General features: G+C 48.4%; 1 protein-coding gene across 2 annotated transcripts in view; it reads left to right on the forward strand.

The window, feature by feature from the left end:
- The first annotated feature begins 2,436 nt into the window (after window positions 1–2,436).
- PRPF6 (pre-mRNA processing factor 6) overlaps window positions 2,437–15,966 on the forward strand; it is a 38,093-nt gene continuing 24,563 nt past the window's right edge. The window contains exons 1-8 of one of the 2 annotated variants that reach the window (XM_069751096.1): window positions 2,437–2,748; window positions 3,906–4,071; window positions 4,189–4,307; window positions 6,748–6,826; window positions 7,204–7,380; window positions 7,465–7,620; window positions 7,726–7,820; window positions 7,912–8,068. In XM_069751096.1, coding sequence (XP_069607197.1) covers window positions 2,582–2,748; window positions 3,906–4,071; window positions 4,189–4,307; window positions 6,748–6,826; window positions 7,204–7,380; window positions 7,465–7,620; window positions 7,726–7,820; window positions 7,912–8,068 — 1,116 coding nt within the window. In that variant the 5' untranslated portion in view covers window positions 2,437–2,581. The remainder of the gene's footprint in view (window positions 2,749–3,905; window positions 4,072–4,188; window positions 4,308–6,747; window positions 6,827–7,203; window positions 7,381–7,464; window positions 7,621–7,725; window positions 7,821–7,911; window positions 8,069–15,966) is intronic. The other variant, XM_069751097.1, reaches the window with a different exon arrangement.

Consider the following 15,966-nt stretch of genomic DNA (forward strand, 5'->3'; position numbering starts at 1 on the left):
TTTGACACAAAGACACTTCTTACATTACTAAAGAGGAATATGTAATAAAAGGAGGGATATGAGATGGTTTACTGTATGTAAACCATGTCTCATATCCTGTCGGGTTTGTGAAGGAGATAGCAAAAGCCAGCAATTGAATTACCAGCTTTTCTGCTATCTAGCGCTGAATTAAATATAAATATATATATATATATATATATATATATATATATATGTGTCTCACTGACATATATTTATATATTTATACTATGTGTACACATTTATTCTACCTATTCTATTCTATCAGTGTGATTTTACTTTACACCGCACTGAATTGCCGGCTTTTCTATAGAACACCGCTGCTAATTTCTCGCAAGTCACACGCATGGTGCGTGTGTAATCCGTAATTTTCTCGCCCCCATAGACTTTCATTGGTGTATTTTTGCACAATACACTGATAAACGCAGCATGCTGCGATTTTCTACGCCTGTAACATACCGTATATTACGGATGCGTAATATGCGCAAGATAGGAGCTGCCCCATAGAGAATCATTGGGCCGTGTGCAATGCGTTTTTTCTGGACGTATTTTCTGCACTCATACGTCCATAAAACTCGCTAGTGTGACGCCGGCCTAATACTTGCCCACTTGGCCCCCAGGGCTCAGGTGAGGCTGGTATGTTTACACCCATTATAGCTTTGCCCAGGGCCACTGACTTTTTGGGTGGGTCACTGCCACTTTTGCGCTACGAATCTTCCATAGCATCTCTCCTGCTGTGACCTCTGCTGACTACATGTACTCCCTGTATTTGGGTTTATGTCAATGATCAGCAGTACCGAATCCTGTATCATGTAATTAATCACATTCATTGAGGACACACATTTCTCCCAGGACGTTCTTTTCACGCTTTTTTTTTTTAATTCTATAAATATTCAATGAACTTGTTGTCATGAAGAACAGATTTCCATAAATTATCATAGGCTGCGATCCAACAGAACAACAACGCCCACTAATGGCCAAGGAATGAAACAACGGCCTGTCATTCCTTCAGTGCAGGCTCCTGTACATCAAAGGGTCTGCAACCTCTGTCTCTTCAGCTGGGGGAGACAGCAACTCCCAGCATGCTCTGACTAATCTTATATTGGGGCCATGTAGCAAACATAAACCCATGCCTAGGACTGAAAAGTGGCTTAACAAAATGCAAATGATGAATTGGGGCGAATCGATTTTCAAAATTTTTAGCACAAAAATATTGCAAAAACTCCAGGCATCCATAAAATCACTTGGCATGCAAGGGGGGTCATTGTGTGCTGGGATACATCGCCATCTAGAGGCAGCTATTGGGTACTGTAATATGTCAAGCAATTTTAGTTTTTTTGTCATGCATAAAACAAATTACGCACGGTAAAGTTTTGCTAATAGGACACCCACTTAAATGATGCACAGTTTAAGTAACTCAGTTTTTCAGGTTATTTGATCCAAATTATTCGAAATGGCAGCGCATGTGGGTCATGAATTTTGTGCAAAAGTCAAAAAAACATGGCCGGATTCATCACTGAATTTGCGCATTTGCTTAGTTTTTCGTTGCCGCATTTTTTATGCACCTTATTCTTTTAATTTACGCCTTTAACATCAATTTGATACGTGTGCGCTCGTTTTTTTTACTTTTTTACAGATGTTTTTGGCTGATTCGTTATTTGTGACTGTTTCGAAAACTCACTAAATTTGTTCTCAATATACCCCAACCCCATTGCGACATTTTGCGAAATGTGTGACTTTTTAAAAAGTCAAGATTCAGGACAAAAAAAAAGTCGATCTTGGAACTTCAGCAAAATGCCTGAACAAAAAAAAACCCCAGCAAAATTTTAAAAAACGATGAATCGGGGAGGAGGGTCTTTTTTTTTTTTGCTTTCAACATTTTCTGCTACTTTTTTTATAGCAAAAAGTGACAGAAAAATGTAAAATCCCAGGCGTCCACGAAATCACTCTGTGGATGGGAAGATATTTGCACAAATATTTCAGGATTTTTCCGAAAAGCCACAAACGATTTATCCGAAAATATCTGAAAACCCCAAACCCCAACTCACAATGGTGAACTAAAAGAAAAGCCCAAAATAGATGAAAACATAAAGAAGGCGCAAATGAACATGGCGCAAACAAAACCGGGCGCAAAACACCAAAAGGCGCAAAAGCAATAGGTCGTCTCCAAAGTGCACAGCGCCATCTACAGGCAGCAATAGGGCACTGCAACATCATCTCGCAATGTTGTTTTATTATGTGTAAAACAAATTCATATTTGACATTATTTTCTGAAACAGGTGAGAGAACATTTCACTACCAACCACACGGCAGCCCACACACCCTGGGGCAAAGAACCCAAACATTTTTTATTTCTTTCGGTTTGGATGACGCACTGATAGTATGCGGTAACTCCTGGTAACGGCAGCCATTGTTGTGGAGACTTTCCTCAGGCTGCCTCCCGTAAGATGGCGCCGGCTCCTAGGTGACGGCTCTATGGTCACGCACGGCCGGAAGTTGCAGACACGTAGAGCGCGGTGCATTGTGGGAGACGTTCTGCTGTCGCTTCTCAGTGCTGGAAAAAATGGCGGCCTCCTCGTCGTCAGGAAGCGGCCCCGGGCCCTCAGGAGCCGGTAACCCCGGTGGAGCCTCCGGGCTAACTGCGTCCATCACCGGCACCATGAACAAGAAGAAGAAGCCGTTCCTGGGCATGCCGGCCCCGCTGGGCTATGTGCCCGGTCTGGGCAGAGGGTAAGAGCTCCGCAGGGCTGGTTCTGGGGCAGGAGAAGATGTTCTGCTGGTATCGGTAGCTTTAGGCGTGTAACGTGTCCGGTACGTGGCTGTACAGAGCGAGGGGCTGCGGTGCTCAGCCATGAAAATGGAGAGGGGTGAATTTACTAAGAGTTGCTGGCATGGATGGGGCCTGCGTCGCATGGTGAGGGGCTGTGTGACTTGTCAACAATCACGCAGAGCGCGTGGTAGCATAGAGGGACTGTCACTTGTCGACGGTCGCGGAGAGGGGGGGCCGTGTTACTTGTCGACGGTCGCGGAGAGGGGGGGCCGTGTTACTTGTCGAGGGTCGCGGAGAGGGGGGCCGTGTTACTTGTCGACGGTCGCGGAGAGGGGGGGCCGTGTTACTTGTCGAGGGTCGCGGAGAGGGGGGCCGTGTTACTTGTCGACGGTCGCGGAGAGGGGGGCCGTGTTACTTGTCGAGGGTCGCGGAGAGGGGGGCCGTGTTACTTGTCGAGGGTCGCGGAGAGGGGGGCCGTGTTACTTGTCGAGGGTCGCGGAGAGGGGGGCCGTGTTACTTGTCGCGGAGAGGGGGGCCGTGTTACTTGTCGACGGTCGCGGAGAGGGGGGCCGTGTTACTTGTCGAGGGTCGCGGAGAGGGGGGCCGTGTTACTTGTCGAGGGTCGCGGAGAGGGGGGCCGTGTTACTTGTCGAGGGTCGCGGAGAGGGGGGCCGTGTTACTTGTCGAGGGTCGCGGAGAGGGGGGCCGTGTTACTTGTCGAGGGTCGCGGAGAGGGGGGCCGTGTTACTTGTCGACGGTCGCGGAGAGGGGGGCCGTGTTACTTGTCGAGGGTCGCGGAGAGGGGGGCCGTGTTACTTGTCGACGGTCGCGGAGAGGGGGGCCGTGTTACTTGTCGACGGTCGCGGAGAGGGGGGCCGTGTTACTTGTCGAGGGTCGCGGAGAGGGGGGCCGTGTTACTTGTCGAGGGTCGCGGAGAGGGGGGCCGTGTTACATGTCGACGGTCGCGGAGAGGGGCCGCGTCACTTGTCGAAGGTCGTGGAGAGGGGGGCTGCAGAGGTTAGCTCTTCTCATAGTGCACGGCAGTTAGCATAGATCTTGTAAGTTGCTGCCCGTTTAAGTATTCCGTGGACTTAGTTCTTTCCTTGTCATCTTTTAGTGCTACCGGTTTCACCACCCGTTCTGATATTGGTCCAGCTCGTGATGCCAATGACCCAGTAGATGACCGCCATGCACCGCCAGGGAAGAGGACAGTGGGCGACCAAATGAAGAAAAACCAAGCGGATGACGATGATGAAGATCTGAACGACACAAATTATGATGAGGTGAGTGTAAAATGTCAGTCAATCCAGACTGCCCTTCTATAGGGTAACATTTTATAAAAATTTTGACGAGTGAGGTTTTTTAAAACGGTCTCTCTTCTATTTTGTCCCAATCTCCAGTTTAATGGTTATGCTGGAAGCTTGTTCTCCAGTGGCCCCTATGAGAAGGATGACGAGGAAGCTGATGCTATTTATGCTGCCCTGGACAAGAGGATGGATGAGAGGAGGAAGGAAAGAAGGTGAAATATCAGTATTACAAGAGGATGGTGGTGACAGTGCTGCAGTGATTAGCTGAGCACTCTGGGCCCCACAACTCTGCAAATTCTGAATAATTAAATATATCTCAAGGCACGGTGCACATAGCAATTGTGCATGGGAGAAGAGAATATATATATATATATATATATATATATATATATATATATATATATATATATATATATATATATATATATATATATATAAAATCACCAATGGAAGGTGTATTGGACAAATCGGGAAAACATAGAAAAAACGAAACAAAGTCCAAAATACAGTATAAATTACAATATTTATTAAAATATATATAATATAGTGTAACGGTGGGAAAAAAATACCATAAAAAGCACAACACCAGGGACATGTAAATGGCAGCACTAAAAATAAGTTAAATATATAACCACAGTGTAAGAACAACATATATGTGCATACCTGTGTCAATAAGCCATAAAATATATAGCAAGCAGATTTACCAAATTAATATTATAAAGTGCATATGCAAATTTAATTAATTGGTGGAAAAAGGAGACCGAATAGAGATGCTGATAATAAATATTGGTGTAATCTATTGGCGCTAAATCTGGCCGGTATATAGTATAATAGTCATAGTGACCAGTGAGCTATAAAGCACCCAGCGGGCAAGAAAAAAAAAAGCCCCAAAAAACAAAATAAAAATCGGAGTAGAGGTCAAAAAGAAGCCACCTGGTATTACCTGCTGAATGGGATGAACGTCCCTGGGATGTGCCGAACCCCGACGCGCGTTTCGGCGTCTGCCTTCGTCAGGGGGTGGCTACATCCAAGGGAAGCTAGGTATTTATGTAATGGGCAGCCAATGAGAGGGGGAGCGGGTGTGGAGCGACGCGCGCCGACATAGGAGGTCATCAGAAGGCGCCGACCCACAAACCCATGCAGCCCCAGCGCCGCGATCAGCTGACGCGACACAGGGGAACATGGGAGAATCCGGGGCCAACCGGGACGCAATGACAGCGTGCGTTCCACCCGGCCCACTGTCATTGGATAAAAGAGACCATGTGATGCCGCAGGTCCTGGAAGGGTAAAAGTAAATCTAGACGGAGTGTTGAAACTAATAGGAAAAATGAGACCATGTGATGTGGCAGGTCCTGAAAGGGAAAAGGTGAACATAACGGAGTACTGGGATAACAAATAAATGTAAATCTAGTGATAATAATCGTCAGTGAATCTAAGACTAGTGCTAATAATCAATACAGGGGAAAATAAATATAGAGAACAAAAGTTGGCAAAAACTGAGATGAAGTGTGGAATAAATAATATAGAAAAAATAGAAATAAGATTAATATGTCTAAATGCAATAAATAAAAATAATAATAAATATAATAATAATAAATATGAAAAATAAAATAAATTTACTTTTACCCTTCCAGGACCTGCGGCATCACATGGTCTCTTTTATCCAATGACAGTGGGCCGGGTGGAACGCACGCTGTCATTGCGTCCCAGTTGGCTCCGCCCCCTCTCCCATGTTCCCCTGTGTCGCGCCAGCTGATCGCGGCGCCGGGGCTGCATGGGTTTGTGGGTCGGCGCCTTCTGATGACCTCCTATGTCGGCGCGCGTCGCTCCACACCCGCTCCCCCTCTCATTGGCTGCCCATTACATAAATACCTAGCTTCCCTTGGATGTAGCCACCCCCTGACGAAGGCAGACGCCGAAACGCGCGTCGGGGTTCGGCACATCCCAGGGACGTTCATCCCATTCAGCAGGTAATACCAGGCGGCTTCTTTTTGACCTCTACTCCGATTTTTATTTTGTTTTTTGTGGCTTTTTTTTTTTTTTTTTTTTTCTTGCCCGCTGGGTGCTTTATAGCTCACTGGTCACTATGACTATTATACTATATACCGGCCGGATTTAGCGCCAATAGATTGCACCAATATTTATTATCAGCATCTCTATTCGGTCTCCTTTTTGCCACCAATTAATTAAATTTGCACATGCACTTTATAATATTCATTTGGTAAATCTGCTTGCTATATATTTTATGGCTTATTGACACAGGTATGCACATATATGTTGTTCTTACACTGTGGTTATATATTTAACTTATTTTTAGTGCTGCCATTTACATGTCCCTGGTGTTGTGCTTTTATGGTATTTTTTCCCACCGTTACACTATATTATATATATTTTAATAAATATTGTAATTTATACTGTATTTTGGACTTTGTTTCGTTTTTTTCTTCGTTTTTTCTAAATTCTAAATAATTGTATAGTATTAAATTGTGACTTTTCGGTAAAAAATGATGGAGTCCAGCAGAACAGCGGTCACTTGTTCAGAACGTCTCTCCTTTCAGGATCCTAAAAGGAAGTGTTAAGCCAGGGACCCCCCATATTGTGCCTAGAGTTCCTACTCTTAATGACTGCTCTTGTTTTTTTCTTTTTATGAAGAGAGCAGAGAGAGAAAGAGGAAATCGAGAAGTACCGTATGGAGAGACCTAAAATCCAGCAGCAGTTCTCAGATTTAAAGGTACGCATGCCTGGCGACAACCTTGTAGTTTTGTTTGGCTCTGTCCCTTAGGAGCTCAGCTGTGTATTAAGATTTCTCCTGCATTTTGTTATGACAGGTAGAAGCTATTTGGTAACAATTGTCAGTCATATTATAGGCCGTGTTTTTTTGGTCACCTAGATGTCCTTCTCCCTAGAGTACGGGCTTTTTGTTGCTCCTCTGTTTTTGGGACTGATGAAGATTGCATTCAGAGATGTCAGTCGGTCCCATAGACAGTGAATGGAGCAGTAATCACACATTTGCACTACCACTCCTTTCACACTGGCTTTTTGGGGCCTTGCCGTTGTCTGCTCTGTGCTCAGAATTTTCCAGGTTTACATTATTTTATTTATATCCAGAGAAAACTGGCTGAAGTGACAGAAGAAGAGTGGCTGAGCATCCCAGAGGTTGGCGATGCCCGCAACAAGCGCCAAAGAAATCCTCGCCATGAGAAACTGACCCCTGTCCCTGATAGCTTCTTCGCCAAACATTTACAAACTGGAGAGAATCATACATCTGTCGATCCACGGCAGACAGTAAGTGCGTCGTGTTTGTGCTTTAACTGTAGAAACCTTGAACCTATGTTCAACAAATGTTGTATGTATATTTTTCTTATTTAGCAGTTTGGAGGATTGAATACCCCTTTTCCTGGAGGGCTAAACAGCCCGTACCCAGGAGGAATGACCCCTGGGCTAATGACACCTGGATCTGGAGACCTAGACATGAGAAAGATTGGTCAGGCCAGAAACACTCTGATGGACATGAGGCTGAGCCAGGTTAGCGGAAGAGGAATTACACATCATTATGGCCTCTGTGTAAATAATACGGATTTGTAATTATGAACTCACAAATTATTTTGTACATCTTTATTATGCCTATAGGTTTCAGACTCTGTTAGTGGTCAGACGGTGGTGGATCCTAAAGGTTACCTGACTGACCTGAACTCTATGATTCCAACACACGGGGGAGATATCAAGTAAGTGTGGTAATTCTGGTATAAGATACTTTATTTAATTGGTTGTGGTACATTTTAGATTAATCAAGTTTTTTTTTCCCCTACTCACCAGTGATATTAAGAAAGCACGCCTTCTACTGAAGTCTGTGCGGGAGACTAATCCACATCATCCACCAGCTTGGATTGCTTCTGCTCGTCTGGAAGAAGTTACAGGCAAATTGCAAGTAGCCAGGAACCTTATCATGAAAGGCACAGAGATGTGTCCCAAGGTGAGCAATATTCTCATGTGTGGTAAAGGGTTTATCCAGGACGGTTTATTTAAAAAAAATAAATAAATAAAAAATATATATATATATATATATATATATATATTTCTCCTTCGCCACATTGGGGGACACAGGACCATGGGTGTTATGCTGCTGTCACTAGGAGGCTGACACTAAGTTGAGACAAAGAGTTAGCTCCTCCCCTGCAGTATACACCCTCATGCTGGCTTCCAGAGACCCAGTTCAAGCTTAGTGTCCGTAGGAGGCACACTGGATTAAACTTTTTACTGGACGAAGGGGCGACAGAACCTTTCAAGGCTCCGATCTCCCCGAACCAACAACAGGCAAGCACGGGAGTTTTACCCCTCCGTATACTCTCCTGCGACGTGGGATGCCACTGCCTGAGCTGACTTTTGGGGCGACGGGCCCCTTCAAGGGCACCGATCTTTCCCCCCTGCTTTACAGACGAGCTCCAGTATCTTCTTCTGCAGCCAGGCCTATTGCCGGACATCTTGCCCTGCCCACCAGGTCTCACCCTCGGCTGTTCAGAGGCACTTTCCACTGTGGCGTCCGTGCAGCCCCCCACTGTATCACCGCTGAAAAAGCGGATGATAGAAGGAGGCGGACGGTTCCTCTCCACCCCCCTTTCCGGGGATGGTGGATGGAGGCTCCCCTAACCCTGCACCGTCCTATCTACCCCGAGTCCTACATCGGCCCCCCCCTCACTCCAATATGGGGTAAGTGCAGCTAAGGGGTTGCGTTTTCTGTTTTTTGGGGAGGGCTCCATACCGGTAAGTGCTCCGCGGCGTCTTTCCCGGCTGTCCGTGGGTGCGCGCAGGCCGAGGCCGAAAATTTAGTCTCCGGCTTCGGCCTAGTGTAGGCCGCATCCCAATAGGCCCCGCCCATGCTCGCGTCATTGTTGCGGCTCTGCCCCGGTCCTGGCGCTTCTCGCTCCTTGCGAGACTACCCCCAAACTCTCGGCAGCCATCTTCCCAATGCACAGCAGCGCCGGCCGGCTTCTTCCACATGTCAGCAGTTCTGGAGGTTTTTCCCACTCATTGCCACCTATCTGATTGCGGGGCACAGGACCTGGGTAAGGAGACGGCACTACGTGCTTCCCTGCAGCGTTACCCCTCAGCTTCCACTAGCAGCCTTTTTTCCTCTCATTGGGGTACAACATGTCGCAGTCAAGGGTTAAAAAGACCACTAAGGTTCATACCACCTTTTTCTCTGCATGTACCACCTGCCAGGCTCCCCTCCCTCGGCCTCAAACCTCCCCTCTGCCCTGCCTGTGATGCCCAATGTGCCCAGGAGCCCTCCGCTGCTACCGACCCCAGTGTATCTAGCCCCCCCCTGAGTGGGCCGCGTCACTGTCACAATCCATGGCTTTGCTAGCCAAAGCGATTGAATCCCTTCATGACCCCTCTGGGGAGCGGGGCGCTCGTTTTCCTGGGTTAAGAGACCCCTCTATAACGGGGGAAGCATCGGCTAGCAGGGGCCGCTCTCACCTGAAAGAGGTACGGACATCCAAAAAACGGATCCGCACTACCTCTCCTGAGCATTCACCACGCCATTCAGCCTCTGGTAGCTCCACTTCTCGCTCACCCTCTCCAGGGGCCCGAAGCGATCACGACTGAGTATGAGTCTGAGGCATCCTTGGACCCTGATTCTCCGGAGTTTCAATCAACTGTTGATTCCCTCATTGAGGCTGTCAATCATGGGCTAAAGGTTGATGATGACCCTAATTCAACTCCGGATCACGCGGTTTCCTTTACGAGAACCAAACTATCCCATAAGGTGTTTGCCTCTCATCCAGATTTCCTAGATATAGTCCAGCGACACAGGGAGCGCCCGGATAAATGCTTTACGGGAAAAAGCGCCCTGGAATCGAAGTATCCCTTTTCCGCAGATCTTGTCAAAGATTGGACGGAACCACCTCTGGTAGATCCTCCGGTATCGCGTTTGGCTACCAATAAGCTTTTATCCGTACCTGATGGGGCTTCAATTAAAAATCCCACAGAATGCCAGTTAGATTCCTTGGCTCGCTCAGGGAGGAACCTGAGGCTTCATACACTATCTCCCTCCTTTGTTGCGGCATGGGTCGCCAAAGCAATGGTTTTCTGGGCAGATGCTCTTGCAAAATCCATTCAGGACCAGGCTCTTCCGTCTGAGGCGGCGGATCACGCCAAACAAATTGCTATGGCTGGAGATTACGTGATGTACGCGTCATTAGCACAGTGGACTGTGCGGCAACTGCAGCTTCAAATGCCATCACCATCAGGAGAGCTATTTGGCTTAGAGAGAGGCGTGCGGATTCCTCCTCAAAAAAGTCTCTGATTTCCCTTCCCTTTCAGAGCGGACGTCTGTTTGGAGAAAAACTAGACCAACTTACGGTATTTCCGATGCTACAGGAGGGAAAAGCAAGTTCCTCCCTCATCACAGGCCTAAAGCTGCCTATCAGCGCCAGCAACATTTTTGTTTTTGTCCCTTTCGCAGGAGCCCTTTCTGGTCCTCCTCCACAGCCTCGTCCAGATCAGAACGATATCCACGCACAGACGGAGACTCTCGGCCTTCTTACAGGCCGAATCAGTCCTGGCGAGGAAAGCCTAGACAACCCAGAACCAGAGGGTCCAGGCCTTCCAGATTTCCCTCACAATGACTCGGGGAGTATTCCAGTCGACACCTCCAAAGTAGGCAGACGCCTGCTTCCTTTTCAACACCTCTGGCTTTCCGTCATTCACGACGAATGGGTCAGAGAGACCTGGTGTCTTCTGGTTACAAAATAGAATTTTCCACCTCCCCTCCAGCACGGTTTTTGCCCCTCTTGTCTCCCAAGTTCGGGAGCTCAATCTCGCGCACTTAACCGCGCCATCGAATCCCTCCGCCAAAACGGGGTCATTGTTCCGGTTTCAAAACACGAGAGATTCAGAGGTTTTTACTCAAACCTCTTTGTCGTGCCAAAAAAGGACAGGACGGTGCGCCCTATTTTGGACCTGAAGCTCCTAAACAAGTGTGTAAAGGTACGACACTTCAGGGTGGAATCCCTTCGGTCAGTCATCTCCTCAATGAAGAGAGGGGAGTTCCTAGCATCAATAGACATCAAAGATGCTTATTTTCATATCCCAATCTTCCCACCACATCAAAGGTTCCTCCGTTTTGCCATCCAAGAGGACCACTTTCAATTCACGGCCTTACCCTTCGGCCTTGCCACTGCGCCCAGGGTATTCACAAAGGTCATGGCGGCTGTCATGGCCATTCTTCACTCCCGAGGAGTGGTCGTGTTGCCATACTTAGATGACCTCCTGATCAAAGGTACGTCTTTTCATGCCTGCGAAGCAAGCGTCCGCATTACCTTGGATTCCCTTTCGCGCCTGGGCTGGTTAATCAACTTGGACAAGTCCTCCCCCGTTCCAGCCCGACGGATCTCTTTCCTAGGCATGATCATGGACACGTCCAAGGGGCTGGTTTTCCTTCCTTGGTCCTAGGCCCAAGCGCTTCAGCAGGGAGCAAGGACGCTCTGTCGCCCTTGCCCGCGGTCCATTCGGTTTGCCATGAAGATCTTGGGGAAAATGGTGGCCGCAATGGAAGCGGTTCCCTTCGCTCAACTGATCTCCGCCCCTTACAATAGGCCCTGCTGGACAATTGGGACAGGAGTCCCTTAACTCTTGACCGCCCATGTCCTCTGCCCCCACGGATCAGGCAAGCGCTCAAATGGTGGACCTTGGAATCATCTCTCAACCAGGGGAGGTCTTTTCTCCCAATCCACTGGCTGGTGGTAACTACCGACGGCAGTCTCCTCGGTTGGGGAGCGGTGTTTCGCCACCACACTTCCCAGGGGCGTTGGACGATTCAGGAGTCGAGACTTCCCATAAACATCTTGGAGATTCGAGCTATCAGATTTGCCCTGAGACGTTTTCACTTCCTGCTCGCGGGTCACCCAATTCGAATTCAATCGGACAACGGTGGCATACATAAACCATCAGGGGGGTACCCGCAGCAGGGCGGCGATGCAGGAAGTCTCCCACATTCTCCGGTGGGCTGAGACCAACCGCTCCACCATTTCTGCAGTGCACATTCCAGGCGTCGAGAACTGGGCGGCGGACTTTCTCAGCCGTCAGGGTCTCGCCTCGGGGAAGCGGGAACTCCATCCAAAGGTTTTCCAGCAAATCTCCCTTCGCTGGGAAACTCCGAACGTGGACCTGATGGCGTCTAGACTGAACGCCAAAGTTCCCAACTTCATAGCACGTTCTCGGGATCCCCGGGCCATCGGGGTGGACGCACTGATATCAATATGGCATCGGTTCCAATTCCCGTACGTGTTTCCTCCACTTCCTTTGCTGCCGAAAGTAATCCGAAAAATCAAGACGGAGGGGGTTCCAGTGATTCTTGTCGTCCCAGATTGGCCACGTCGCGCAGGGTACGCGGAGCTCGTTCAACTCGTATCTGACGTCCCCTGGCGGTTACCAGACCGCCCAGATCTGCTTCCCCAAGGGCCGATCTACCACCAGAGCTCAGGGGTTCTACGTTTAACGGCTTGGCTGTTGAAACCTGAATCCTAACTCAAGCTGGTTTTTCCCAGCAGGTCATTGCCACCATGATAAGCGCTCGCAAGGCGTCGTCCGCTCACATCTATCACCGCACCTGGAAAGCCTTTTTCTCATGGTGCAGGCTCCGCGGTTGTCGTCCTCTCGTTTTCTCAATTCCCTCCATTCTGGAATTTCTCCAGTCCGGCTTGGATTCCGGCCTGGCGCTCAGTCCCCTCAAGGGTCAGATCTCGGTGTTATCTGTGTTGTTCCAACGTAAGATTGCTGCTAACTTGCAAGTCAGGACCTTTGTTCAAGGGGTCTCCCACGTGGTACCCCCCTACAGAATGCCGTTGACCCCTAATTTTGCCACAAAAAACTGGGAAAACATAATGACTCGAGTATAAGCCTAGGGTGGGAAATGCAGCAGCTACTGGTAAATTTCAAAAGTAAAAATAGATACGAATAAAAGTAAAATTAATTGAGACATCAGTAGGTTAAGTGTTTTTGAATATCCATATTGAATCAGGAGCCCCATATAATGCTCCATACAGTTCATGATGGGCCCCATAAGATGCTCCATATTAAAATATGCCCCATATAATCCTGCATAAAGGTTATTAATGGCCCCATAAGATGCTCCATAGACACATTTGCCCCATATTATGCTGCACAAATGTTGATTATGGCCCCATAAGATGCTCCATAAAGATAGTTGCCCCCTACAGTGCTGCACAAACGTTGATTATGACCCATAAGGTGCTCCATACAGACACTTGCCCCATATAGTTCGGCACAAACGTTGAATATGGCCCCATAAGATGCTCCATAGAGATATTTGCCCCATATGCTATTGATGCGATAAAAAAAAAAAATCACATACTCACCTCTCATCGCTCAGGCCCCGGCACTTTCAACATTCACCTCTCCTTATTCCGGGCGCCACTCCGTCTTCAGCGTCTTCTGCACTGACGTTCAGGCAGAGAGCGCGCACTAAACACGTCACCGCGCCCTCTAACCTGATCGTCACTGCAGAAGATGCTGAAAACGGAGCGGCGAGGAGAGATGAATATCGCGCAGTGCTCCCCCTCGCCATTATACTCACCTGCTCCTGACGCGATGTCCCTGGTTCTCCAGCCCCGCAGCTTCTTCTTGTAGTGAGCGGTCACCGTTACCGCTCATTACAGTATTGAATATGCGGCTCCACCCCTATGGGAGTGGAGTCGGGTTCATATTCATCACTGTAATGAGCAGTACCATGTGGCCGCTCACTACAGGAAGAAGCTGCGGCGCCGGAGAACCAGGGACCTGCAGGGACCGCGCCGGGAGCAGGTGAGTATTATTAGACTCCCCTCCCCTGCCGACCCCTAGGTATGACTCGAGTATAAGCCGGGAGGGGGACTTTCAGCCCCAAAATCTCGGCTTATACTCGAGTATATACGGTGTGTGTGTGTGTATATATATATATATATATATATATATATATATATATATATATATATATATATATATATATATATATTAGAATCGGGCCACTATCTAACGCATCGGATATTGCCCAGCCCACTGTTGTGCATTCCGCTCTTGGGCTCCCTCCGGTGGTTGTAAGTAGCATTTTTGTGAGTTCTGCTCTTTATCTCCCTCCTGTGGTTTTGAGTGGTATGGCTGCTTCTTGGATTTAGCTTCAGCAGCTGTTTTCACTGATCGTCTTTCTGGCTCGGCTATATTAGTCTGGCCTTATCCCTCATTCAATGCCAGTTGTTAATTGTTCCTGCCTGGAGTCATTGCTCTTAGGACTTTCCTGACACTCTGACCAGTTCATCAAAGCTAAGTCCTTGCTTGTCCTTTTGCAGTTCTCTTGTTGTGGACTTTGTTGTTCAGCACTTTCTTTGTTTTTGTTCATTTGTCCAGCTTTTCAGTATGGATCTATTCAGCTAAGCTGGAAGCTCTGGGCAGCAGAGTTTGCCCTCCACACCTTTAGTCAGGTGTGGAGATTTTTGCGGTGGACTTTTTCTAGTTTTTATTACTGATCGCACAGCGTTCTGTCCTGTACTATTTTCTATCTAGCTAGAAGTGGCCTCCTGTGCTAAATCTTGTTTCATACTACGTATGTCATTTCCTTCTCCTCTCACAGTTATTATTTGTTGGGGGCTAAACTATCCTTTGGGGATTTTCTCTGAGGCAAGATAGTTTTCCTGCTTCTATCTTTAGGGGTAGTTAGCTCTTAGGCTGTGACGAGAGGCCTAGGTAGAGTTAGGAGCATTCCACGGCTACTTCTAGTGTTGTGTTGAGCTTAGGGACTGCGGTCAGTATAGTTGCCACCTGCTCAGAGCTAGACGCATGTCGCTCCTTAATCACCAGATCATAACAGCCCACGTAGTATATTGCCCAGCCACGTAGTATATTGCCCAGCCACGTAGTATATTGCCCAGTCACGTAGTATATTGCCCAGCCACGTAGTATATTGCCCAGCCACGTAGTATATTGCCCAACCACTTAGTATATTGCCCAGCCACTTAGTATATTGCCCTGCCACGTAGTATATTGCCCAGCCACGTAGTATATTGCCCAGCCACGTAGTATATTGCCCAGCCACGTAGTATATTGCCCAGCCACGTAGTATATTGCCCAGCCACGTAGTATATTGCCCAGCCCACGTAGTATATTGCCCAGTCACGTAATATATTGCACAGCCCACGTAGTATATTGGCCAGTCACATAGTATATTGCACAGCGACGTATGTAATAAAGTTCTGGCCTTTCTGCTCCGACCAACGATGTCACAGCAGGATCCTGATCGCTGCTGCGTGTCAAACACAACGATATCGCTATCCAGGACGCTGCAACGTCACGGATCGCTAGCGATATCGTTGTTCAGTGTGAAGGTACCTTAAGGTCATGCTAAAAATTCAGAGCCAATGGGAAGTCGGGGCACTACCGTGCAAAAGAAAAAACTTAAGGCGTGGCAACTTTAACCCCTTTCTGCCATTAGACGTACTATTGCGTCCATGTGGGGTGGGCTTTACTTCCCAAGGACGCAATAGTACGTCATATGCGATCGGCAGCGCTCACGGGGGGAGCGCCGCCGATCGCGGCCGGGTGTCAGCTGTTTATCGCAGCTGACATCCGGCACTATGTGCCAGGAGCGGTCACGGACCGCCCCCGGCACATTAACCCCCGGCACACCGCGATCAAAGATGATCGCGATGTGCCGGCGGTACAGGGAAGCACCGCGCAGGGAGGGGGCTCCCTGCGGGCTTCCCTGAGCCCCCCGCAGCAACGCGATGTGATCGCGTTGCTGCGAGGGTCTTACCTCCCTCCCTGCTCCCTCCAGCCCCGGATCCAAGATGGCCGCGGATCCGGGTCCTGCAGGGAGGG

Source organism: Ranitomeya imitator, chromosome 2, assembly GCF_032444005.1.
Source record: "Ranitomeya imitator isolate aRanImi1 chromosome 2, aRanImi1.pri, whole genome shotgun sequence".
Taxonomy (NCBI): Eukaryota; Metazoa; Chordata; class Amphibia; order Anura; family Dendrobatidae; genus Ranitomeya; species Ranitomeya imitator.